The 27,411-nt window shown below is 36.6% G+C and overlaps 1 protein-coding gene and 2 long non-coding RNA genes across 10 annotated transcripts in view; 1 reads left to right on the top strand and 2 right to left on the bottom strand.

The window, feature by feature from the left end:
• Positions 1-27,411, top strand: part of ZNF385B (zinc finger protein 385B) — a 407,917-nt gene that overhangs the window by 205,191 nt on the left and 175,315 nt on the right. The window contains exon 1 of one of the 7 annotated variants that reach the window (XM_045480386.1): positions 4,260-4,396. The exons of the other annotated variants lie outside the window; for them this stretch is intronic. Coding sequence (XP_045336342.1) covers positions 4,387-4,396 — 10 coding nt within the window. The 5' untranslated portion in view covers positions 4,260-4,386. Of the gene's footprint in view, positions 1-4,259; positions 4,397-27,411 lie in introns of those variants that run through there. 7 annotated transcript variants of the gene reach the window in all.
• On the bottom strand, positions 4,079-13,481 carry LOC123599156. Of its 2 annotated transcripts, none has more exons than XR_006713008.1 (3): positions 12,886-13,481; positions 7,470-11,145; positions 4,079-4,287 (listed from the first exon to the last, which is right to left on the bottom strand). It is a non-coding gene; the product is annotated as an uncharacterized LOC123599156 (long non-coding RNA). The 2 variants fall into 2 exon arrangements; XR_006713009.1 differs by lacking the exon at positions 4,079-4,287 and having other exon boundaries at positions 6,248-7,568; positions 11,042-11,145.
• Positions 16,093-27,411, bottom strand: part of LOC123599157 — a 58,220-nt gene continuing 46,901 nt past the window's right edge. Inside the window, exons 3-4 of the long non-coding RNA XR_006713010.1 lie at positions 23,883-24,002; positions 16,093-16,206 (exon numbers count right to left, since the gene is read on the bottom strand). This is a non-coding gene — a long non-coding RNA (uncharacterized LOC123599157). The remainder of the gene's footprint in view (positions 16,207-23,882; positions 24,003-27,411) is intronic.

Genomic DNA, 27,411 nt, shown 5'->3' with positions numbered 1-27,411 from the left:
TTCCCTTTTGCCCTGTTTCAGTTTTGGTAGTTGATATGTTTCTAGGAGTTTGTCCATTCCTTCTAGATTGCCCAATTTGTTGGCATATAGTTGCTCATTTTATTCTTTTATTATTATTTGTATTCTTTTTTTAATTCTACTTTTTAATTTCCTCTTTAATTTCTTGGTTAACCCATTCATTCTTTAGTAGGATGTTCTTTAATATTCAAGCATTCATGGTCTTTCCAATTTTTTTTTCTTGTGGTTGATTTCAAGTTTCATAGTGTTGTGATCTGAAAATATACAAGGTATGATCTCGATCTTTTTGTACCTGTTAAGGGCTGATTTGTGACTTAGTATGTGATCTCTTCAGGAGACTGTTCCATGTGCATTCAAGAAGAATGTGTATTCTGCTTTTGGATGAAATGTTCTGAACATATCTGTTAAGTCCATCTAGTCCAGTATGTCATTCAAAGCCATTGTTTCCTTGTTGATTTTCTGCTTAGATGATTTGTCCATTGCTGTAAATAGGGTGTTGAAGTCCCCTACTATAATGGTATTAATATCAATGAGTTTCTTTATGTTTGTGATTAATTGATTTATATATTTGGTGTTCCACCTTAGGGGCATAAATATTTATAATTATTAGGTCTTCTTGGTGGATAGACTACTTAAATATGATATAATGCCCTTCTTCATCTCTTGTTACACTTTATTTTGAAGTCTCGTTTGTCTGATATGACTACTTCAGCTTTCTTCTGATGACCATTAGTATGAGAAATGGTTCTCCTTCCCCTTACTTTCAATCTACAAGTGTCTTTAAGTCTAAAATGAGTCTCTTGCAAGCAGTATATAGATGGGTCTTGTTTTCTTATCCATTCTGATACCCTATGTCTTTTGATTGGAGCATTTAGTCTCTTGACATTTAAGTGAGTACTGAAAGATATTAACTTAATGCCATTGTATTGCCTGTTATATTGGTGTTTCTGGTGATATTCTCTGGTCCTTTCTAGTTTTTGTTGCTTTTCATCTTTTTTGTTTCGTTTTGTCTTTTCTCCACTCAAATGATCCCCCTTAAAATTTCTTGCAGGGCAGGGCTTGTTTGTGGTCACAAACTCCTTTAGTTTTTGTTTGCCTGGGAAACTCTTTATCTCTATTTTGAATGACAGCCTTGCTGAATAAGGAATTCTTGGCTGCATTATTTTTTTTGATTTAGCATATTGAATATATCTTGCCACTCCTTTCTGGCCTGCTAAGTTTCTATGGATAGGTCTGCTGTGAACCTGATCTGTCTTCCCTTATATGTTAAGGACTTTTTCCCTTGCTGCTTTCATAATTCTTTCCCTGTCTGTGTATGACTATGATATGCCTTGGTGGTGGTTGGTTTTTGTTGAATCCAATGGGAGTTCTCTGTGCTTCTTCAATTTTGATGTCTGTGTCCTTGCCCAGATTAGGAAATTTTTCTGGTATAATTTGCTCACATAAACCTTCTGCCACTTTTTCTCTTTCTTCATCTTCTGGAACTCCTATGATTCGGATGTTATTCCTTTTTAATAAGTCACTGAGTTCTCTAAGTCTTGAATCATGATGTTTTGTCTTTGTTTCCCTCTTTTTCTTCATTACTCTCCATAATTTTATCTTCTAAATCTTTGATTTGTTGCTCCTCATTGTCCATCCTTGCCATCGTGGTATTCATTTAAGATTTCATCTTGCTTATAGCATTTTTAATTTCATCCTGACTAGATTTTATTTCTTTTCTCTCTTCATTAAGGAATTCTATGCTGTTTTCAACCCCAGCTAGTATTCTTATTATTGTGGTTCTAAATTCTAGTTCAGACATTTTGCTTATGTCTGTATTGATTAAGTCCCTGGCTGTCATTTCTCTCTGTTCTTTCTTTTGGGATGAATTCCTTCATTTTGTCATTTTGGGGGAAGAAAAAAATAATAAAAATTAAAATTAAAAAAATAAAAACAAAACAAAATATCAAAAGAAGCTAGATCCTAGGTGTGTTTTTGTCTGCTTGTTGAAAGAAGCCTGATAGAAGAGAAAAAACGAGGGGGTGGGAGAAAAAATAATAATAAGATAAAATAAATAAAATTTTCTGTATCTCAGAATGAGGAAGGAAAGAAAAGAAAAAAGGGAATAGGAAAAAAGGAAAAAATTAAACAAAAGCAGAAGCAAATAAAATGAACAAATAAATGAACTTGTAAACAGAATGAAACCCAAATGAAGTTATATGCAGTTTCCCCTAGAACTGAAACTATGGAGCCCTCTATAGTCCATACACTAAGTAGGTGGAGTAACTTGGGCTGGTCTTCTAGGGGATGCTAGGGGATATGCTTGGAGAGTGCAGTTGGGCGGGGCTTGGTGTAATGGCTGTGTTCTCCACTAGGTGGCGCTGCTTAGCTTACTAGGGTGGATCAGTATGGTGTGCATGCACGCACAGGACAGGTGGAAGCGGCTTCACTCAGTTCCCTAGTCTCTGGCACAGGAGTTTCATGCTCTGACGGACCTGCGGTCAAACACCCCTACTTTGTCTCAGGATTCCGTCCACTCCTTGTCTCTACCCTGTCCATGTCCAAGCTGTCCACCTGCCAGGCAGCACCTCCCTCCAGAGTTTTACCTGGAGTGGGATTGTGTTTTAAAGCCCCACGCGTCAGAGACCCCTGCAGCTTGGACCCACACCAACTCTCTGGGGGAGGGTCTCACTGAGCAACGGCCAGGTGCTGGCTTGCCCTAGAAAGCATTCATGTGATTGCACAGTGGCAGAGGTTCAGAGAATACGGTAAACCACAACAGACAGCCAGCACCAGGGTTTGCTGCACGCTGGCATCTTTGTCCCAATACCAGCAAACATGGCTGCTCTTCAGGGGTCCTCTGGGACCTTTGCCTGTGGGGAGGCCATATGGCTGCTACCAAATGCACTCCAATAAGGGGAACCACCACGGACCCCTCAAACCCTGCTGCCTCCTCCTGGGAATTTGCCCTACTTCCTCACCAGAGCACCACCAGGCACTGAGCTCCAAAACTTCGTACTCTACGTTCCACTGTTTATAGAATCCTGGTGGATTGAAACCCTCCCCTTTCTCCCTGTCAATGATGTTGGGGAACAGATTTCTTGTTCAGTCTCCCCTGAAAGTGTTTTCACTTTTTCTGTCTCTTTCTCTCCCACTACATTCAGGGAGAGTGCTTTTCTTGCATGATCCCAAGGTGTCACGCTCCTCCCCTTTCCCTTTCTCTGTTCTCTTTCCACAAAAACAACTCCCTACCCTCTGCAGCTTTTCTCTCCTTGAGTTCACCTCTCTGCATTGTGTACCTGCTGTGTGGTTCAAGTTATGCAGATTGTTGTGTTAATCCTCAGCTCAATTTCCTAGGTGTTCAAAATGGCTTGATGCTGATCTAGCTGCATTTCAGGGACAAGACAAGCTCAGGGCTTCCATGTTCCTCCACCATCTTAACCACCTTTCACCAATACACACAGTTTTTATCTCATTTCTATTTTAGAAAACATAGTCTTAAAAATCACATTCAACTTATTGGCTTTAGCGTTATCTGACATGCTGTGTATTCTTCTGTCGGGCTCAGATATAGATTTTTCTCTTTTTAAATTGTTAATACACATCTAGTAGAAGAAGAAAAAGAAACAAGATATTCCTTTGTTAAATGTTCATTGCAATATTCTTATTGCTTTAAAACTGTAAGGTTTATTCTCTGAGGAGAAACTGATTTCAGAAATAATTATCTTTGTATTGGAATCAAACAAATAATCCATTGTGGAACTGAAATCACATTGGAGGCCCAAGCTCATAACACCAAGTAATAAGTATATTTGTATTCTATGATCCTTGATTAGTGATATAATTTTAATATTCAGTACTTATAAAAACATGCATATTATACAGAGGTTATTTCATAACACAATTTCTTTTTAGTTTGTAGTGAAATGTATTTTAAATTCTTAGAGAAAAAAAAGAAGGGGAGAAAGAGGACAGTTACATTTTTTAAATATGATCTTATAAGCTTATTTGCATAAGTTTAAATTTTGTTTCTTTGTGAATTCAGTAGAAAATATTACTGGAATTTTAAAGAAACAGCATAATCAATTCAGAATTTACATCTCCAACCCCAGTGAAGTAACCTACTTTTCCAAAATTTTTTTTGGCTCTGTACGCTGAGGAGGCAACATCTACTGACAGTGACTGTATTGTTTGTTAGTTTCCACCGAGGTGCACAGTGAGTGAGTGGAGTCTGTCCAGTACTCCAGCAGGCATAGGATACAAGGAAGAGTTTGTGAAGGCTCACACTATCTGTAACAAAACGTGTGGCAGGTTAACGTACTTCTCAGCTCTTTATACCTTTGTTACATATAAATTACAGACAGACTGAATTGACTTCTGCTAAGAAACATGCTTCTCGGTAAGTAACATACCTTCCGAATGGTAGATTTGTTCTGAAGCGATAGAAAATATATATAGGGAGGTATACTTGGCTTTGGATGTAATTTTCCAGATTTGTACAGATTTCATATAGTGTTGGGCAATGCCATGATTGGTATTATTTGTCCTACTAGGATTTTAGTTAATGAGGTATGGCACCTTAGAATGATCTTGGACATGTATGTATAAATTAAAGAGGGAGCATGACTAACATAACTATACTTTTTTCCCTTCCATTAAGATGAGCACAACATTTTGGGGTTTAATTAGTAGTTGTTATAGACAACAGAGTCCATGTGATCTAAGTGTTAACATGACTTCTGGTTTAAAAATATGTTGCACTTCCATATGTTGTTAAAATGCTCTGATATGTCCTCTAGAAAGAGCTGGTTCTACATGATCATTTTATTGATATTTAACATATATGGGAATGCCTAGATTGTCAGTTTTAACATTAGTTTCAAGTAGGAGAACATTGAAAAAGTGAAGTGTTAAGCATATTTTTAGTAGTATTCACAATTATATCTTAAGTGTTATAAAATATTTTTAAATATAGCATTTGCATGCATTAATCTTAATAGAAATCTGGCAAAACCTTTAATAGAGAATCTGACATAGGGAATCTTTCTCACTTTATAGAATATAATTAAATTAGAATTTCATTGGAAGCTACATAAACATTTTTAAAATGCTTCATACATTAAAAATGCTTCATTTATTGTCAAGTTAATATTGTGAAACACGGGTTGAATTTTATGCCATGGATTATTTATTTTAAAAACATTTTCTTACTAGAACGTATCAGTAAGTGTACAATGCATTATGGAATTTTCCAGTTAATAAGGGCTAAACAAACATTTGAAATTTCTAGGAAATTAAGTGAAAACATCTTTTATTGCGATGGTTATACTTTGACCAGTTGTACACATTACTTCACATGTGAGAACAATTTTAGCCTTTACTGGAGTTATTCATTATGTCACTAGTTAGGGATGTTTGGTACCCATTTGGAACATAGTAAATATAACTAGGTTGGTAGTTTAAAAGATAAATTATATTTGTACTTCATTGTCAGGATGTTTGAATAATTTAAATATTAGTTAAGTCTCCACAGATTAAGCCTAAAATTGATGATGTATTTTAGAGGTCAGTTTTTGCTATAATTTCAAGCCTATTTATTATTCTACTTGGTAACAGTATACTGTTATGAAGAAAATACTGGACTAGGAATGAGGTGACACATTTGGTTCCTGGCTCCTCAACACTGCTCCTAACCTCTTCTATAAATCTATAAAATTATTTCGTAGAGTTTTACTTTATTTTTGCTATTCCACTTCTGCCCTCTTAGTTTTTATTATCCTTTCATGTTGGTGGAACTGTATACATGTATAAAATGAATTGGAAGTTTTAAAAAGAGCCTTTATTTTATTTTATTTTAATTCCAGTATAGTAACATACAGTGTTATATTAGTTTCGTGTGTACAACATAGCTATTCAGCATTTCCATACATCACTCATCGCTCATCACAAGTACACTCCTTAATCTCCATCACCTATTTCACCCAACCCCCACCCACCTCCCCTGTGGTAACCATCAGTTTGTTTTCCATAGTTAAGGATCTGTTTCTTGGTTTGTCGCTCTCTTTTTCCTTTGCTTGTTTGTTTTGTTTCTTAAATTCCACAGATGAGTGAAATCATATGGTATTTGTCTTTCTCTGACTGACTTATTTCACTGCACATGGCCAGATTTCATCCTTTTCTATGACTGAACAATATTCCATTGTAAATATATACCATACGTTCTTTATCCATTCGTCTATCGATGGGCACTTGGGCTGCTTCCATAATTTAGTTACTGTAAATAATGCTACAATAAACATAAGGGTGCATGTATCCCTTTGAATTAGTGTTTTTGTATTTTTTGGATAAATACCCAGTCGTGCAATTACTAAATCATGGGGTACTTCTATTTTTAACTTTTTGAGGAAACTTCACACTGTTTTCCACAGTGGCTGCACCAGTTTGCATTACCACCAACAGTACAAGAGAGTTCCTTTTTCTCTGCATTTCTCACCAACATGTGTTATTCTTGTATTTTTTTGTTTTAGAAGGGCCATTCTTTTATATGGCGGCTCCCTTCATATTATAAGGTTCGATGCTATTGATGGGGAATGAGTGATGGAAATAATTTACTATAGTTGACCTGGCTTCTGGAAAGTGCACCTAGGCTTGTGTGAGTAGCCACCATTTTATTTAACATTTACCAAGGTCCTGATACATATGCATATTTTTCATAAGCTTCAAAGTCAGAAAATCCTTACCAATACACATCTTGAAGGTATTTTTTTTAATCCTTCAATTTAAATTATCTAAACAGTAGCTTCTTATATGTAAAATCTCAAAAGATGTTACACACCGTATCCATTACTTCTCCATTTACCCAAGATTTCTCCATTGACTGGAAAGTAAAAGTTTACAGACTTGAGCCTTTTCTGTCATTTCACTGAGATAATTTCACTATGGCTGAGGTGACAAAGCATGAGCTTCAGATGACAGGAGTTTGAATTCCTCTACTCTGCCTCTACTTCTGAAAGGTTTCAGGAAAATTGCCCATCCTTTCTAAACTCGTTTCCTCTATACAAGTGGATACAACTGTTCATCTCATAGGATTGCTATAAGGATTGAGTAGGTGATATTTATAAATGTAAACTGTGGTACTTGAGCCTTTAAGTTGGTGACCAGTAAATGGTAGACAATTACTGTTGTTCCTATGAAATTATCAACTCTTGATTTCTATTAGAATTTATCCTTCTCTCTAGGATTGCTGCAACTATATGGGTTTTATGAAGTTATTCACTCCAGTGTTCCAATAAGATGACTGAATTATTTTCCTGTGTGAATTTTGAGTCAACTAGAGCTAACTCTAAATTATAGTCATGAGCTATAATTACTTCAATGGTTAAGACCATTTTGGCCTCTGGGAGTGAAAAGTTGTATTTTATAGTGCATGTGAAAGAAGTATTTGTGAATTCAACTCTGTCTTCTATTCATACCTGGGTTAAAATGAGCCACGGTGTCGAGCTGTTTCTTTGGAACATTACATAAACTTACTTGTTCTTGGCCACATAGCAATTGGGAATATACAAACAGACCTGAAAGGAACCAAACAGCAAATCTTCACAGGCAGGAAACCCAGTATTTACACATTAATCAATAGGGTGATGGTCACTAAGGTGGCTTATGACTAAGATTTCTTGTTCATCATGAATGGGAGCTGGCATTTTCAAGTACTTACTTCATGTTAATGTGTTCAACGGGACCAGACTGAAGCACAATTGTGCCACAGGCATTCCAACCCAGAGCCTCTCTGTTCTCCTTCCTCTGCTCCAGTAGGGAGTGCTCTCACATTCTTCTCATTTTCCCCCATCAAACTGGTTTTTCCATCTTCTATTCACACTAAAATGTACATGGGTTTTGGTGCTTCACCAATATTTTCTATGTATTCATATTTTAACGTACAGAAAAACTTTAAGCTAAAAGTCTAAGATCCTAACTCCGTGCAATTTGAAGTAATAGCCAGTGGGTTGGAAGGTTTTGGAGCAACAAAGAAAAACAGATACATCTTTCAGATTATACATCCTCATTACCCTCCAAGGGGCAAAAATGCATTCTAGGGGAAAAAAAATCTTAACTCTTCTTATGTATAAAGCACAGATCTACATATAGTCTGTATGCACAGATATACATATAGTATGTGGTATATCTGTGGTATTAAATTTTTGTGGGTAGCGTGATTAAGAAAAAAAGTGTCAAGAAGACCCCTTGGGGGGTGGGGGAAGATGATGAAAAAAGTTGAGAAATGCTGCTGTAGATGAGAATTTTAAAGGACTCTTAAGCCTGTTGAGTACGAATTCTACTGAATTTGTGCTAAATATTTTCAGTATGAAGTAACATACTTCCAACTTAATACTTACATTGAAAAACAGTATTTATGTTCTAATAAGTCAAATATGCTCACTTGTTGTACCTTTTACTCTTTAATTATAAGAGTAAATAAAGGAGAAAGACTTAAGAACGAGAGGTACTTAAATTTGAATTCCACCTCCTCTCTTATTTGTTTTGTGACCCTTGGCAGATCACTTACCCTCTTTAGGCCTCATTCTTTTTGTCTTTAGTTTACCTGGGGATCATTGTGTCCACATTTCTATAACGTCAACGTTGTGTATCATAAGTATTAATCAAAATAATGTACATAAAACCTTCTACACCTTGCCTAGTATATTATAAGTGGATGCCAATTACTAGCTATAATTCTTTGTGTTGTACCTTTCTGTCAGTTACTTTCTTAAAATTATCATAGAAAAAAAAGATTTAAATTTGGGAGATAAAAGTATTGTTACCCATAAAATACAGAAGTTTCTCTAGGAAATATGTTAATATTGTCCATAAAGAGAAAGATAAATTTCAGGTTTCCTTTAAGCCAGTAACCATACTTATTGACATAAATCAAAACCAGATGAAATCTACGGGGCATCTGGCTGGCTCAGTCAGAAGAGCATGCAACTTTTGATCTCCGGGTGAGCCCCACATTGGGTGTAGAGATTACCAAAAATGAATAAACTTAAGTTAAAAAGACAGATAAAATCTAAATTAAACTCTTTTTGGTCAGAGGCAGTCCTCTGCTAAATTAAACTTTTAACATATCCAGTTGCTAATGTAGCCTGTTAATGTAGAATGATTCATTTTTCTGGCAGTTTTGTTGAAATATGTTTTATTTAAATTCTATTCAGCTGTGAAGTCATTATTTTATTTCCCCTAGTACCATGAGAACTCAGTATCCTTTGGAATTGATGTCTGTTTATGACATCACTTTTGCCAGTAATGTCATCATTTCCTGTCTCTGTATAGATAATATTTGCTTTTAGGTATTCACCAACATGTATGGATTTGTAGGCTAGAAAAGTTAATTGAAAGGAAGTAGTGCGAATCAGCTGGTATTTCAAATTTGAAAATTCAAGTGAAGTGGAGTGAAATTCAGTATCGATACAACTCTTGAGGATTCATGTGAAATTGGGTGAGTTTTAGTATCGATACAACTTTGGGGAAGATTACATTTGGTTTTTTTTTTAAAGAAGTGCCCATAATTCTGTCTCTCCCCACCCCTTCACAAGTGATTGCTCTGCTTTTGTGATAAATATTAAAACTCTAAACTACTGAATATTCCCTGGTTATTGATTTTTTTTAATTTTGTAAGATTAAATACTCTACAGATGAAAATCCAATGGAGAAGGAAGAGTGCTTTCATTGTAAGGATTGTGATGTGGCAAAACAGAATAAATGAGCAACTCTGAAATGCATGACATCCCTCCTTGCCTTTTCAGCTTATCTTCTTTTTAGGTACTTTATCTTATCAACATTGCTTCCCTTTTTCTGTGATAGAAGTCCTTTAATAACAAATAACCATGGAGTAGTGTTCTCCATCCCAGAGTTTGGCTTTGAGAGCAGAAAATAGGAGTTTGAGGAGCAGAATTAAGAGAATGCTATGGATAAACAACATGCTTATCCAGCAGAAATGGCCCACAAGTAGTGGAATTCAGAAAGCAACAAGGATCCAATTATTTAATACTCTTCCTAGCTCTCCAGGGAGCTGAGAGAGCAGAATTTCACAACGTGGACAGATGTCACATTTCAAAAGCATATTAGAAACCAAAGAACCTTATTTGAAATAAAATATATTGGCTCAGATTCTGTCTCTATATGCTTTAAAAATCATACTCCAAAAGGATTTGGGGGAGAATTTTTGACTTCATAAAGTCATTGGGCTGCAAAGTTGGATTAAGAATAAGAATACATATCTACTAAATGACACCCTGGAAGTTCTGGTGTATACTAGAGATTCTCTCACCCATACAGAATCATCTCATGTCTACTTGCTGCCATTTCACTGGAAGAATCTTTAGGAGACAAATGTTCCAGCAGAAATGGTGAGATTTGTAAGATAGCCCCTTTCAGGACTGACCAGTGAAACCTTTTCCCCAAATCTGGAAATCTAAAAGTGTCACCCCCTAGAGGTTAGAGTAACCTTCACAGACTTGGAACTACAGCATGATGAGAAATTAATATGGTACTTTTCATCATCCCTATTTCACTTAAGACAGACAAAGTGACCTAACCAAAACACATCATCTAGGAAAACTGGAATTAGAACCCAGTTCACTACTTCTTTCTATTCATTCACTGTGCTTCTTTCTCTTTCAGGTAGGTGGACAAGAGACCTGGCCCAGGTGACAGGCCACTATATATGTGGCACACTTGTATATATGTGTGCTGGAAGGTCATGCAATGCCCCCTACTCCATCCCTTAATTCTGTATGCATCTCTCAGTCACCAAATACAAGGTCTGCCTCTGTAGTATACTTGAAAATTTGTGGAGCCAGACCAATGACTTTTTTCTGTTAAAATTGTTTTTGCCTCCTCTCACCCATGTGCATTTCTCTGTTTCTTTCTACAGAAATATTTCAAAATAATTTAGAGAAGCATCGCCAATTATTTTTCATCCCTTTAGAAAGATTAAAGTGTCCTTGACTGATGTGGGCCAGTCACTAGCCAGTCTGTACTTGTTCACCAGCCTGGGTATTACTGAAACAAGAGCATGTTGCCGCTGCTGGTCACATATTATCCTTGGCTTTTCCTTCTTTACCACTTTCTTGAGGCTTGTAAGTCACTTTCCTGTGGATGGAAGAAATAGAGATGGATTGGTTTGATAATTGACCTGTGCCTGATATATTGGTTTTAAGTCTCATACAAAGTAAGAAGGACCTGACTATTCTATGGTGGGTCAAACAGTTTGATTGAAAGCATAATCAGCTGGGTTTTTCAAAGAGAGTATAATGAGGGATGTTTGCAGTGGTAGGGTAAGTTTGAAGGGAGTCACCGATAGATGTCACCGTTCCTACTGACCCACCACAAACTCTCTCATTCCTGAAGGAGAAAGGAGAGGGAGTTAATGGAGGTGTCTAAATTTGGTGAGAGCTGAAATTGGAGGCTGTAAAGGATAGTACTCAACAAAAGCTGTTATCATAGGCAAGATGTCACTGCCAAATGCAGACAAGGAGGAAGACTGAAAGGAATATTCCAACTTCTCCCTTCTTCCCATACAGAATGGGCAAAGAATCTGGGATGAGCAAGGATCTGGGAGCAAACAGAGAACAACCAGCATGCATGGTCTCCTGAACTTATTTCTAAACATCTTTCCCATCCAGGATTTAATTTGAACAATAACTGATGGAAGTGTTCCTTTAATGCATCATATTCCTCTGTGTTTTTTTTAAATGTTCTAGACATTTTAAAATTTTAACTCAGAATCCTTAATGCAAATGTTAATTGTTGAACTATGTAGTGGTAATCCACAGAGTCTAGTGAGGGGTTGGGATCTGTTTGCTTCTAAAAGAAATGGTTCCAACTTGGGGTGCCTGGGTGTCTCAGTCAGTTAAGTGTCTGCCTCTTGATTTCAGCTCAGGTCATGACATGATCTCACTGTTCACGAGTTTGAGCCCTGTGTTGGGCTCTACATTGATAACACGGAGCCTGCTTGGGATTCTCTGCCTCTCTCTCTCTCTCTCTCTCTCTTTCTCTCAAAAATTAGTAAATAAAAATTTACTTTAAAAAAAAAGAATGGTTCCAACTTGCCATACTTCTGCATTTTTGACCATGCGTTTTTATGGTCTGCTGGTATTCTGTGACATTGACTGGCAGGTGTCGCAGCTGTACATGTCTGTAGCAACTCTAGCACCTAGTTCTGAATTCAACTATTTTCATTTCTCTGTTCATTTAGAAAAGGCATAACCATCACTGTAGTCATTTGCCCAACACATTTTTATTGATCATCTATTCTGCGCAGTAAAGGCCCTGAGAAAATTGAGGTAAGCAAAGAGAAAATCCTCCTGCCCTTAAGGAGTTTATGTCTTAAGTTTTTTCTAAGCTAGACTTTGAGACCTCAAGGACTCTCTTAAGGATCTTTAATCTTCTGATGCTTTTCTGAGAGGTGGGGGTGGGGGTGGGCAGAGGCACATTTTCTGGACCTTAGCTGAATTCTGAACTGTCAAGATTACTAAATAAATATATGAGGTATTCATGTTACTCTATTTACTATCATTGTTGTCAGTCACTCAAAAAATTGTTTCTGAGTATTTATTATATGCTTGTATGTGTAGCGATTGAGAAATTAATAAAATATGTTAGTGTTTGGGGTACTGTTCATCTAGTTGGGAAGCAGATATGCAAATTACAAAGGCTGAGTGTCAAGGTCTACGGGTCCAGCAAATGATTCCATTGTTAGGATGAGAGTGACTATGAGAGTTACAGTAATAACCATAGCGCCCAATTTCCTGGCTGCTCAGGCAAGCAGTTTAAAGCCTCACTGTTAGTAATGTGTTGCTTTTATTTAATAGAAGTTCCATAAGCACTTACTTGTAAAAGTAGTGTTTCCCAGAATCCTACTGGCAGACTGTTCAACTCTTTGAAACACACATGAAACAGTTCCAAGCTCAATGTTAATACTGAGGATAAACCACATGATTCTCAATTAGGGGATTCGGTAGAAATTATGGTTTTAAAGATCATTGAACATGTACCTTATACTAGTAGTATAGACCTGGACTCTGGAAAAATGCTCACTGAAACTATGAAAACTGAAACCACATAATCATGAAAAAGTTGTCCTAATAGTGGTAGGCATTATTTATGTATCTAAGCAGTTGCAACTACGGACTCTACTACTACCTATAAAGTCATAGCCGTTGTTATATATCCAAAGCTGAGAAATGCTTTGTCTAAGCCAGAGTTGGGTAATCACCTGATATGCTGAAAGGAAGCTCAACAATCCTAGTTTTTGTCTAACTAAGACTAAAACTTTTCTCTGATAGTACATTTTTGGCATGCCCAATGAAGCTCTGTCTTTCTAAATAATAGGAAGAAACACTCCTATGGAATGTATTTTTTATTTCTTCCTGACTCGTTTTTTCCTTATTTTTTTCTTTTTTTTTAAGTTTCATTAATTTATTTTATGAGAGAGAGAGAAAAAAAAAGCATGAGTTGGGAAGACGCAAAGAGAGAGAGAGAGAGAGAGAGAGAGAAAGAGAATCCCAAGCAGACTCCACACTGTCAGTGCAGAGCCTGATGTGGGGCTTGAACCCACGAACCATGAGATCATGACCTGAGCTGAAGTTGGACACTTAACTGACTGAGCCACCCAGGTGCTCCTCCCTTATTTTTTTTCTACGAAGAGGTGTCCCTGATAAAGAAAAGGGAAACTAATATTAGCCACTTTCCCTGAGGACAATAATCTTCTTTAAGTTTTCCACAATATCCACAGTGATTGGGTTCACACCTTAGCTGCTACTTTAACACCAATCCATACATGTGTTATGATGCTATAGGTTTACCACCAAGGACCTAGGAAGCCTTTACAGAGCAACATTGACATCCTTTACCAAGTTATACATCATATTTGGAGTTCTCACAAAAAACTTAGTCTCAGAGACTGTCTTATTGGAATTTTGCTCATTCATTCATTATAGTAAAAGAGATTGAGTGGCTTATGTACTGTATAATATAGTATGTCCATGAGGCTGGAAAAAATATAAACTTATTTTTATACTGTGTGTTAGCTATATTTTATAATATTTTGTTTGGTGTACTTTTCTTCAGCCTCCAGACACATTTTAGGTGAAGTACTTCTAAATGCAAAGCAATATGTCCAATTATTAATCTAAAAAAGTACAACACATATCTTATTTTACCCATGTTTCTAGACTTTTTGGACACTGTTAGTATATATGTTTAGTAACTGTATTTTTTTCCAGATTAACCACTAAATACATTGCTTTACATTTAGAAATTTTTTTATCTGAAAACACATTCTAGAACATACTGTTTCAAAATATAATTTACATATTGTTTAAAAATAAGTTTATCCCTTGGGGCACCTGGGTGGCGCAGTCGGTTAAGCGTCCGACTTCAGCCAGGTCACGATCTCGCGGTCCGGGAGTTCGAGCCCCGCGTCAGGCTCTGGGCTGATGGCTCAGAGCCTGGAGCCTGTTTCCGATTCTGTGTCTCCCTCTCTCTCTGCCCCTCCCCCGTTCATGCTCCGTCTCTCTCTGTCCCAAAAATAAATAAACGTTGAAAAAAAAAATTAAAAATAAGTTTATCCCTACAAATGCCAAATAATCATATTGTACACCTGAAACTAATATAATGTTACGTGTCAATTATATCTCAAAAAAAACAGCTTATCCTATGTTAGTTACCTAACTTTACAGACAACGTGTTTAATTTGACCCTTTTTTTAAAAGTCACTTTAAAAAAAAAGTTTATTTATTTTCTGAGAGAGAGAGAGAATGAGAGAGAGGGAAAGAGAGAATGAGAGAGAGAGAAAGAGAGAGAGAGAGAATCCCAAGCAGGTTCCACACTGTCAGCCCAGAGCCTGACATGGGGCTTGAACTCATAAACCCTGAGATCATGACCTGAGCCAAAATTGAGTCAGACGCTTAACCAACTAAGCCACCTAGGCACCCCTTAATTTGACCTTTTTGTCAGATTTTCTTCAAATGGTAAAAAAAAAAAACCTTGGGAGAAAACATGCATCCTGAAGATATTAAAGTGAGAATTATTTAAGCAAGTCAATGTGTTTTTCCTATATTATGCAGTTAAATTAATGTATGTCTTTGTGTTTTCATCCTTGAGTAATGTCAGTGACAAAGGGGAATCAACAATTGGCATTATTTCCAAATGTTTGCCATTTTGATACTGATAACTATTATGCTGCTTTTTGCCTTAATCAATTTTTCCCTTGTATCAGGGTATGACTGTATCAATTGTCTAGTAGATTTAATGCCGCTTAGCTGTCTAATAAGACAGGGAAATGTTTAGCTATCAGTCAGCCAGGTCTTATGCTGTGACACATGGATTCAAAGAAAATTCATAATGTTACGTAGATAACCACAAAAGACTTTTGTGTCTTGGTTTCTCACCTCCCTACCTTATTGATTTGCTTTTTTCTACTTCTGATAAAGACAGTGAAATATCCATTGTGTATGGAATAAATGTGAGTTACTGATATAGCCAAATGACTGAAAAAGGCAAAGTGCTGCTTTCAAAGTGACAGTTTGTTATAGGATTCCTTTTTCAACAATAATCCCACAGCCTGTGCACCAAGCCCAAGCATGGAGGATATCATGTTACCCTTTCAGCACTTACCAATATATCTATTACTTGGGCTTTTATTTATCTTCAAGCATCCCTTATCTTGAATAACGTATGGCACCTTCTGTCACCAATGCTCATTTTTTGTGTTCATCCCTGAATATAGAAACCCTATTTATCAAGCAAAAGTTTTCCATAGACCAATGTTCTAAACATGGACATCACATGGGAACCACAATTTATTTCTCTCTTTCATACTTTAAACATCCTCCCTTCTTCAAAAACATATTACTTAACATACAATCTTTCCAAGTGAAATCTCTCACTCTGCCTTTGTGGTCTTCTAGAATCTTCAGAGAAGAACTTTGTTACATTGAGTATAGACAACATATTACAGACATGACAAGACTCACAGGTCTTCTATGCCTCAAAAAGAAAACAATGATGAAATCATATAGCTGTGAAATGGTTATGTATATGAATTACTGGCTCATGCATTTATTCAATAATATGTAATTATTGCCTCCTTCGTACCAGGCTCTGTGCTAAGCACTGGGTCTCCAGGGATGATGTTTCTTTTCTCCTAGCCTGGAAAAGTGGAGAGGAAGGATACTTGTATTGGGAGATGCAAATAGATATCATGATTGGAATTATGTTTTAAAATTTTACTTTGTACTGATTTGATTTTATTAAGCTTAACTTCAAAATGTTTAAACTAAAATATAACATGGGAAAACTTAAGAATATAGAAAGATATGTAATTAAAAGTAAAATTTTTCTTTCCTCTCCCCCAAGTCCTTAATCCTCTTTCCTCCAAACAAACTTTGCTAACAGATTTTATGCTTTGTTGCAGAGTAAAACAAAACAAAAAACTAAAACAAAACACACATAGACACACAAACACACGTACATATGTATGTTTGCAGGCACACAAATAGTAGCATATGGTATATTCTGTACTTTCATATTTTCACTTAGTATTTTATCTGGTGTATCTTGTTTATCTGGTATACCTTTCCATAGAAGGACTAAAATTTTTGATAAAATCAAATGTTAGGAAAGATGTAATATTATATCAAGAACATTTATTTTTCTGAGTGAGTTTCCTATTACCTAAGAATATCTTAGTATTTATTTTTTATAAACAAGTCAGTAAACTAGAATACAATCAATATAGTTGGGCAATTAACATAGATGAATTCCTACCTCTTCTCTTTGGACATCATTCAGGTTTTAACAGTTGTCTTAATAGTTAAGAGATCTATTTATAGTAAAGCAATCTGTTTCAAAATCTCTCATTTCATTTAGTTACTATGTCTGGTTAGTTTCCTGTAGTTTGAATAGTTTGCCAGTGGTTTCTCTCTCTCTGTTTTTTTTTTTAATTTTCATGATCTTGACTCTTGAAAATTAATAGGCCAATTTGGATTTATTTCATGTTTCCTCCTGATTAACCTTAGGTTATAAATTGTGGACAGGAATTATATGAAATTGATGCTACATTCCTCTGATTGAATCCTGCAAGGTCTCAGGTGATTTTAAAATCTCTTATTAGTGATGATGTTCACTTTGATTACTTTATAAAGTTGGTGTTTTCCCAGCTTTTCAACCATAGAGTTACTCTTTTATTTCCCCTTACAACTAGTAAGCATTTTGTAGGGAGTTACTTTGAAACCATAAAAATATCCTATTCCTCATTAGTTTCTCCACCAGTTTATTTCTATCTGCATAGATCATAGTTTTCCATTTTATACATTTTATTTTTTTCAATTTTTAAAAAAGTTTTATTTATTTATTTTAAGAGAGAGAGAGAGAGAGAGAGAGAGAGCAAGAGCAGGGGAGGGGCAGAGAGAGGGAGAGAGAGAATCCCAAGCAGGTTCCATGCTGTCAGTACAGACCCTGATGCAGGGCTCAAACCCACAAACCGTGAGATCATGACCTGATCTGAACTTAAGAGTCAGACACTTAACAGACTGAGCTACACGTGCTCCTCCTATTTTGTTTATTGAGTTATAATGCTGTTAGCACTTGTTTGGCTTTTTTATGTAGGTAGTCCTTAACTTATGAGATTTATGCACATACTCTGTAGACGTAAACATCCTGTTCTGTTTTCCCCCATCCCTGGGATCTTCTCAGCCACATACCTACTCTTTTTTGTCTTTGGCATAGCTGCTATTGAAGGAAACCTTACTTCAGTACCACAGCCATAAAGCAGGAGATTATGGCTTTCTGATCACCTCTTGATGATTTGGAGCTTAGTGATCTGTAAGTCTTAAGACTTAGCTGTATGGTATGCAGGTCAGGAGCCAGGGGGCTCTAGACAGGTCTGAGCAGCTCCAGGCTAGAAGCTTCAGGTTAGACATGGCGTGGCTTGGCTTTAAGATTAAAGGGGCTTTAGGGACCTGTATAGAAATTTCTACAAAGAAGATATACAAAAGGACAACAGGTACATGAAAAGATGCTCAACATCACTAATCATTAGGGAAATATAAGTTAAAACCATAATGATATGTCACTTCAAACTTTTTTAATTGGCCATCATCAAAAGACAAGAGACAAATGCTAGCATGGATGAGAAGAAAAGTGACCCCTTGTGCACTGTTGGTGGGACTGTAACTTGATACAACCACTATGGAAAATAGTATGGAGGATCTTCAAAAGACTAAAAAGAATTACCATGTGATCCGAGAATTTCACTTTTGGGAATATATCCAAAGGAAACAAAACATACTCAAAGAGATATCTGCACCCCATCCTCATGTTTATAGAACATCATTTACAAAGAGCGAAGACATAAAACAACTGAAGAGGTCAAAAGTACAAACTTCCACTTATAAGATATACAAAAACTAGGGATATAATGTACATCATGACAACTAGAGCTAACACTGCTGTGTGATATAAGGGAAAGCTGTTAAGAGAGTATCCTATGAGTTCTCATCATAAGAAGAAATTTTTTTCCTTTTTTCTTTTTATTGTATCTCTATAAGAAGATAGATGTTAGCTGAACCTACTGTGGTAATCATTTCACAATATATGTAAATCAAACCGTCTTGCTGTATGCCTTAAATTTATACAGTGATGTATGTCAACTATTTTTCCATGAAACTGGGGAAAAATAATGTAACAGCATCCACATATGGAAATCTACTTGACGGTTCTTTAAAATAAATGCATTTTATTGAGAAAAATATATATATAAAGTCATCTGGGAAGAAACCAATAAATATAGATTCTAAGAATTGAGGAAACAAAGATGTCTTCACACATGTAGACGGAAAAAAAAGAAAGGAAAAGAAAAAAGGAAAGAAAGAAAGAAAGGCATCTTGGGGTTCAGGGAACTTGAGCATTCTAGGCTATTTATAGGAACAACTTCAGCCACATTAGGGTTTCCTAGGCTCTTTTGTGCTAACTAGGAAACCTGATCAGTTTTCTCTGGGGAATGTTCCAGACTATAGCAGAAACTCACAGTTGTTAGCATTCTATTCACATATAGATAAAATGTAATATGGAAAATTTGAATTTCTGGAAGCTAGGACAAGTTTATATCAGCCTTTCCTGGAGGGCGAGCAGTCTTCTCCTGTCTAAAAGTCAAAGCCATTGGGGCACCTGGGTGGCTCAGTCAGTTAAGTGTCCAACTTCAGCTCAGGTCATGATCTCACGGCTAATGGGTTCAAGCCCTGCATCAAGCTCTGTGCTGACAGCTCAGAGCCTGGAACCTGCTTTGGATTCTGTGTCTCCCTCTCTCTGCCCCTCCCTCACTCATGCTCTGTTTCTCTCTGTCTCTCTGTCTCTCTCTCAGAAATGAATAAACATTAAAAAAAAAGTCAAAGCTGTGACATCTGACACTAACAACTAAAAAAAAATGTATGAAATTTTAATTGCTAAAGGTTTTCTGCTTCTAGATTACAGCTTTGCTTTTATCTGTGATTATATTAAAATGGTATATTCATTGAAATCTTCTTCTCAAAGGAAGATATTCCTGGCCATTCTAAAAAAAATTCAATAAAAAATATTTTAAAACCATAATAACAATGAACTCAATGCCACTCACCTACTAACCTTATGGTAATCTGTTTATCTGTGACATTTAAACTAGGAATATATTTTGTTAATGTATTTCCTTCACAAATTGGAGATTGTGATGTTGTCTTGGCACAATAGCCTGTATATCATTACACTTTTACTACAGTGCCAAGGCCAAAGGTCTTCGGTGTCACAGGGAGCAAGTCAGGTTTATATTGGGGTCCTCAGCTGAAGACTCAGACTGTAAGCAGGAGTTCATTTAGCCATCCATTTCTTCAGTGGATATTTATTGAGCACTACTTGTGCCCAACACACTGTTAAGTGTGTAACGGGACACAGAGTCGAATATAACATCGGATTTGCATGTTTAAAGGATCCCTGTAGCAGCATTGTGCAGGATGGAATATAGAAGCGAGGCAGAGGCAGGAAAGCAGGCTAGAAAACATTGCAGTGTTTTCGCTATCAGGGGCAAGATGCCGATATGTGGTGAAGGCAGTGGAACAGACCAGATGGAATAGATTAGACCTAATGTGGTTCTTAAATAAACCCCAAGGGTTATGATTCCCTTTAATAATCAAATGAAAACCTTTGGTCTCCTCTACAGAGAGAAAATGTACATGGATGTGTATACAAGTACAGTTTCATAAGGCCTACCCTTCTGAGTCCCCTTCCTAAAGGGGCACAGGTCTCCAGAGACACCTGTCTGTAGTCCCTGCTCTACTATACTCCAAGAAGGGGAAGTACACGTCCAGCTGGGCTGATGAGAAGGCTCTATAGAAGAGGTGGAACCTGAACTAGGACTTTTAGGAAGAGGGGGCTTCAACAGGTCAGGATGGAGAAGCCACTTCAGAGGGCATCAGCAGTCTCTAGGCTTTTGGCACTTTGTGGATCCTCATGAACTGTTTGGGGAACCACAAAGCTTGAGTCTCAAGAGTAACTGCTACTCAGGGCAGGGGAGTGGGTGGCACCTGGGTGGCTCAGTCAGTTGAGCTTCTGACTTTAGCTCAGGTCATGATCTCCCAGGTCATCGGGTTCTGTCTTAACAACTCAGAGCCTGAAGCCTCCTTTGGAGTCTGAGTCACCCTCTCTCTCTGCCCCTCCCCCACTTGTGCTCTCTCTCTCTCAAAAATAAATAAACAAAAAAAAATTTTTTAAAGAGTAACTGTAGGGACGCCTGGGTGGCTCAGTCATTTAGGCATCTGACTTCAGCTCAGGTCATGATTTCATGGTTCATGGGTTCGAGCCCTGCGTCACCCTCTATGCTGACAACTCAGAGCCTGGAGCCTGCTTCGGATTCTGTGTCTCCCTCTCTCTTGCCCCTCCCCAGATTGCTCTCTCTCTCTCTCTCTCTCTCTCTCTCTCTCTCTCTCTCTCACACACACACACACACACACACACACACACACACATAAATAAACATTAAAAAAGGCGGGGGGCGGGGCGGGTAACTGCTTCTCAGGGACTCTCTCAAAACTCTCCCTGTTATGTGATGGTGCATATGAAACCCTTAGCAGTTTGCCTGACACATAGACCTCAGTCAGTATTAGTTCTTATTATTACTAAGTACATCAAATACATAAAAGATAGTGAGATGTGCTGATGTTTCCCCAGATTGATAGAAGGTTATTTGACAGTGATGGCTTTCTTGTATCAGCAGTCCAAGAATTAGGAATAAAAACCAGATGAGAATAAGCCCTGAGAAGGTCAGCGTTCCTCAACCATTCTGTCAGAGTTTCTCCTTCATAAGCTTGCGTGCACACTGCACGCCTCCTAGAAGTTACAGAAGTTGTCCGGATGCTCTGCTGAGCCAGAGTGAAGTCAGACGGTTCTCCCATTTGCTTTGTAAGTCTAATAAGGTGGTGATATGGTGTGCGACCATAGTATTTTAATATTTCCCACCAAACTCCTACCATTAAAAATTCTGATGTCTCATTCTCTGACGAATTGCACACAAGACTGACACTGCCTCAAATGAAAGCATCCGCTTGCCAATAAATAATAATGAGAAATTAAGTGCAGTTTTTTACACTTTTTTAAAAATTTTACAACAAACTTTTAAAAAAATCATGTGGTCTTTGTAAGATGTAACAGAATTTAAGTCTGTGATACCCTATGTTAAGGTTTCAAACACACTATGATAGGAAAGATGCCAAAAAGGATGATTTGGGGGAAAATAGGAGATCTAGAGTATGATGGAGTCCATGAATCATGAGCAGGTTTGTTTGATTAGATGATGGTCTTAGACTTCATGTTTTATTTTAGTCTAATGTTCCAATCCTGTTACCCATAATCCAAGAAATGATAGGAATACATAGTTGCCAAAATTACCTTTGAAGAATTTGACATCTTGATTCGAATTTCCACAATGAGAGTAAATCTTTGATCACAAATTGTTTAAAATAGAAAACTCTTCAAAAGTGAGTTTCAAAAGATTTGTGACTTACAGGATATAGGATAAAAGGAAGTTTTCCTGTTACATCTATTTTTAGTAAATACTGGGCCTTGATAACTTACACGCAGAGCTCGCTTCACACAGTGGCTGCGCGCATTCCTTTTGTGGTCTGACTATGAGCTATGTGATCTCAAAATGATATGACCTCACTGGTAGGGTTTTTCTGAGATTCGAATGAGAGAACTGAGTACAGATAGATCTTGGCACAAGGCATGGATATAGCAATCACAAGTTAACGGCTGTCAGTACCTTCATCAAACTCTGACAGTACTGACAAATAGAACTTCACAGTATCGCGGACAGTGATGATTGAATGGATTATATTTGCTCTCCTATGGTTAGAAGCAGGACTGGAAGCAAACTTCAGGATTTGAGCTTCCCCTTTATTTTCACAAGACTAGCAGTTCCCAAATGTGACTGAGCTTCAGTATCATCAGGGGAAATATTTGGGGGTTTGTTTATCTACAAATGTAGAATCTAATCAAAGAATCAAATTAAGTAAGGGGCTTGAAAATGGCACTCAGGATTTTGAATTTCCTACATGTATGTAGCTAACATTTATTGTGTATCTTCTGTGAGCTAACATTGTGCTGTATGATTTTTTCTTTTAACACAGTAAAATGGGCTGTTTTTATTGTTCTAGGAATTTTCATATATATGTAGATTTATATAAGTACAATCACAATTCAGTTTTGTAACCCTAAAAATTTCCTTTGTGCTGTGCCATTGTAGTCACACCCTCTTTCTACCCCTAACCCTTGGGAACCAGTGAGCTCTTCTCCATAACTGTAGTTTGCCTTCTCCAAACTTTTATATCAAAGAACCATATGTTACTGGCCTCTTTCACTGTCTCAAAGCATAAATTCTTTGAGATGTATTCTTATTCTTACAAGCACCAGTAATTCATTTCTTTTTATTGTTGTGTAGTAGCCCTTTGAATTTGATATTCATTTGAATTTAATAAGTGGTCGTTTTTCAAATATTAGTAGCAACATTGGAGTCTGAAACCGTATCAGTGATCTTTTCATACTATAAGCAATGCATTGATCTGTCTATACTTTAAATGGATCTTACAACTCTTCATGATTCCATAACATACTTCATTAGTCATTTGAAAAATATTGGTTTCCTGGGATAAGATAATCCTTCAAATACCGACACATTTCCTTGTATAATATCGAAAAATCACATTCATTAATATTAAGATTAATATCAGTCTCATCAGAAAAATCTTGCAAGACTGTCAAACTCACAGTGGTAATAATAGTTTTCCAAAATATTAATCTTCCCTTGAAGATTCTTTTCTTTTTTTTTAAAGAAAGTCTGCCAAATTGCCAAGTCTAAAACTATAGTTCGTCTGCCACACTTTCGAATAAAATGGTGTTCCATGAAAAAAATGGCTATTTCAATTCATAGCTCAATCACACAGAGCCTTTTTTTTGAGACAACCATGATACTACTGTGTACAGAAAATGTGCTTTTTTATGTGTACTTTCCATTTTGTCACATAGAATATTCAGCAGATGTTTATTGAAGGGTTGACTTAATGAAATTAAACATTTTTATTGCATTTTAAAAGCCATTGTTAAGATTAAAAATAAAATTTTTAACTGAGTATTCGTGGTAAAGGCAAGTACTGATGCTATAGCTTGGTGCCACCGCCTTTGCTCCTCTAAGGCATCAGCAAATGTATACACTATTGTTTTTGTACCATCAGTCCAAATGTCAACAAAGTGAAAAAGGCTCACACAAAAAAGTTTTAGGATTATGAAAATAGTTTTGAACTCACAGACCCCCTGAGGTATCTCTCCAGACCTGTAGGGGTCTACAGATCACTCTTGGAGAACTGACAGATAGATTATGCTGCATATTGATTCAAAGAAGAATAAGATCATGTGGAACACAGGCCCTATGAGAAGGGGAAAAAAATGAGGATAGGGCTGTTAAGGCATGAGAATACATGGGTGAAGGGGAAGAACATTATTGACCATTAGAAGGGATGAAGATGTGCCTTATACCCTAGAGATCTCCAAAAACAGAATCCTATTTACTCTCTTAAAACATTTACTGTTACAAGTGGCTCAAGGTAGAAGACCAGATCAAATAATTTCTCAACATTCCTCCAAGTTCTAATATTATGATTTTGTGGTCCCACAGGATGTGTGGCTTATAATATCTCTAAGTATAGTTGTCTTGTTTCAAATGTTTTTTTCAGACTAGTTTTCAATATCTCTGAAAATGCAATTTCATTCTAAAGCAGTCTTCAGTTTTAATATGGTTTCTTACAGCCTTGCAAGATGCTGTTCTCAATAACTTGCAGGCTAGAATTGAATCAAATTCTTTGAGGCTGTGCTGCTAAGAGAGCTACATGTTGCTCACACTCGTGCCAAGGATGAATCGGGGCAGATAACCATTGACAGTTAGATCTTCTTCCCACCTACAATGAAAGCATCTCAGGCCATGAGACCCTCTGATCACTGTGGCTTCTGAGATGGAAGGGCTCGACCTTCATTTGGCTCACCAACTATGAGGGTTGGAAAAGCTTTGCTGTGTTTGGCAAGACTTCTCTATAAGGACAAGCAGGCTATAAAATGATTTTTTGCCTCTCAAACTTTGCATATGAAGATTATATTATAAGATTAAAAGTATCAGAAATAGGGGCACCTGGGTGGCTCGGTTGGTTGATCGTCCAACTTCCACTCCGGGCATGATCTCGTGGTTCATGGGTTCGAGCCCTGCGTCAGGCTCTGTGCTGACAGCTTGGAGCCTGAAGCCTGCTTCAGATTCTGTGTCTCCCTCTCTCTGCCATTCCCTCACTCTATCTCTGTCTCTCTCCATCTCTCTCTCTCTCTCTCTCAAAAAATAAACATTAAAAAAATTTTAAGTATCAGAAATAGATCCTGAATGTTTAGAGACCATAGAAGTTCAATTTTGCTGTGTGCATGTGTAACATAACACTTTTGAGGGATAAAATTTGACTTCTATTTTATATTTATACAGTGGTAATTTCCAAGAGTCCACTTCTACTACAAGAAAAGCCAATTTGTCCCTTGTAGCTTAAACTAAGTTACAGTTAAAAACAAAGGCTATCTTTCATTAAAAAAATAAATAACTGCTGGAAATCAAGGTCTCAGAAATGAAACTGTAAATATTTAGAGAATTATGTTCTCTTCTAGTTGTTTTGCCTCTAGAAAATATAACTAACTCATGGGGAAGATTGAGGAAGGGCAATTAAAAGTGAGTGAGGTGACATTGAAATGGCAATAGCGAAGGCCATTAAAAAGATTAGGGTGCCATTTCTTCAAAACACAAAGGAATATGATTGAAAACTATAAAATGTTATAGCATATGGATAGGACTGAACATACTTGTTCATCAAATCCCTGAAAAGTACCACAAAGGAAAATCTTTGGAGTTCTAAAGAGGCAAATAAAATATAATAAATAAAAAGAATTACTTTCCCATGCAGTAGTCACATTATGGAAATCATTGCCATGGTAGGTAGTACAGACCTCTAACAAAAAAATTTTTAAAAAGATTCAAAGAGGATTTAGGAAATACCATTAAATTCACTACATTAGTGTAGTATTGGTTTCAGGAGTAGAATTTAGTGACTCATCACTTACATAAAACACCCAGGGCTCATCACAATAAGTGCCCTCCTTAATACCCATTAACCATCTAGCCCACCTCCCACCCACCTCCCTCCGTCAACCCTCAGTTTGTTCTCCTCAGTTAAGAGTCTCTTATGGTTTGCCTCCCCCTCTGTTTTTTTTTTTCCTTCCCTTCCTCTATGTTCATCTGTTTTGTTTCTTAAATTCCACATATGTGTGAAATCATATGGTGTTTGTCTTTCTCTGGGTGACTTATTTCACTTATCATACATAATACACTCTAGCTCCATCCACGTCATTACAAATGGTAAGATTTCATTTGTTTTATGGCTGAGTAATATTCTATTGTGTATATACCACATCTTCTTTATCCTTTCATCAGTAGATGGACATTTGGGCTCTTTCCATAATTTGGCTATCGTTGATGGTGTTGCTAAAAACATTGGGGATGCATGTGCCCCTTGGAATCAGTATGGAAAATTCACCTTTAATAGAGCTATAATAAAAGTTAAGGGAAAATATATTTTTTGATGGATAAAATGCATTGATAATGTTTGAACTAGAAATTAGATAATTCAGACTAAATAATCCATGAGTTTGACCTCAGGTGGTAGCTGTCATACCATTGTATTCAAAAAGAAAAAAAACTAAAAATTTAAATTCAAGTCAAGCTAACATCCATTATTTTTTTCCTGTTTCTATTTTTTCTTAGTTTACAAATTATAACACTAAGTAGAACCTCATGAATTCACTTGTTCAGTTCCACTGCTCAGCTGAAGCTGTTTCAGGTAGTTGTCCACTCTTCCATCATCTCCCTAACAATATATTCTCCCACTTGGCAATTTGCTGAGATCTTTATTTTCAAAGGGAGCCTAAATATTACAGTTTCATTGTAATATCCCCCAATTTTTATTCTGATCAATCTCAAACCATATCAAATTGCAAAAATAGTACAAGGGAACACCTACATCCTACCCCCTCACCTAAATATTTTCCACACAAGTGGAAATATTAACTTTTCCACACAAGTATTGGCTCTCCTACTCTGTAAAGTATATAAAATATGGATTTTTGCTTCACTTATTTATGTTCATACATTTATATCATTAATATGCATATATACGTATATATATTCTCATGCCAAATCATTTGAGAATTATTATGGACATCTAGACTCTTCATCCCTAAATGCTTCAGTTATGGATATTCTAAGAACAGGACATTCTCTGCAAAATACCTGGGAGTACTGATAGAGCAATACTGATAGAGTACTGTTATATAATAGTCTACTCATATTTCCCCAGTTGTCCCAATAATATTGTTATAAACAATATTATTTCCTTTCCTTCCTTCTTTTTCACTAAAGGATCCAGTCTGGATTATATGCTGTGTTATTTGTCATATTTTTTTAGTCTCCTTTAAATCAAACAGGTCTCCAACTTTTTTATTTTTGCAGGTATCGCTGTTCTACATAATGTTGACATTACTGAAAAGACCAGTTTAATTTTGCAGAATGTCCTTCATTTTGGATTTTTTAAAATTGTTTCTTCATAATTAGATTTAGATTAGGCATTTTGACAGGATATGTATATAAGTAATCTTGTGTCCTTCTCAGGAGACATAGGATATCAGTGTGCTCATTACTGGTGATGTTAAGGTAAAAGTAGTATCTGCATGATTTTTCCATTGTAAAGCAACTTTTTC

This window comes from Leopardus geoffroyi, chromosome C1, assembly GCF_018350155.1.
Source record: "Leopardus geoffroyi isolate Oge1 chromosome C1, O.geoffroyi_Oge1_pat1.0, whole genome shotgun sequence".
Classification (NCBI taxonomy): Eukaryota; Metazoa; Chordata; class Mammalia; order Carnivora; family Felidae; genus Leopardus; species Leopardus geoffroyi.
The sequence above is the reverse complement of the archived record's forward strand: the minus strand, read 5'-3'. Positions and strand labels throughout refer to the sequence as shown.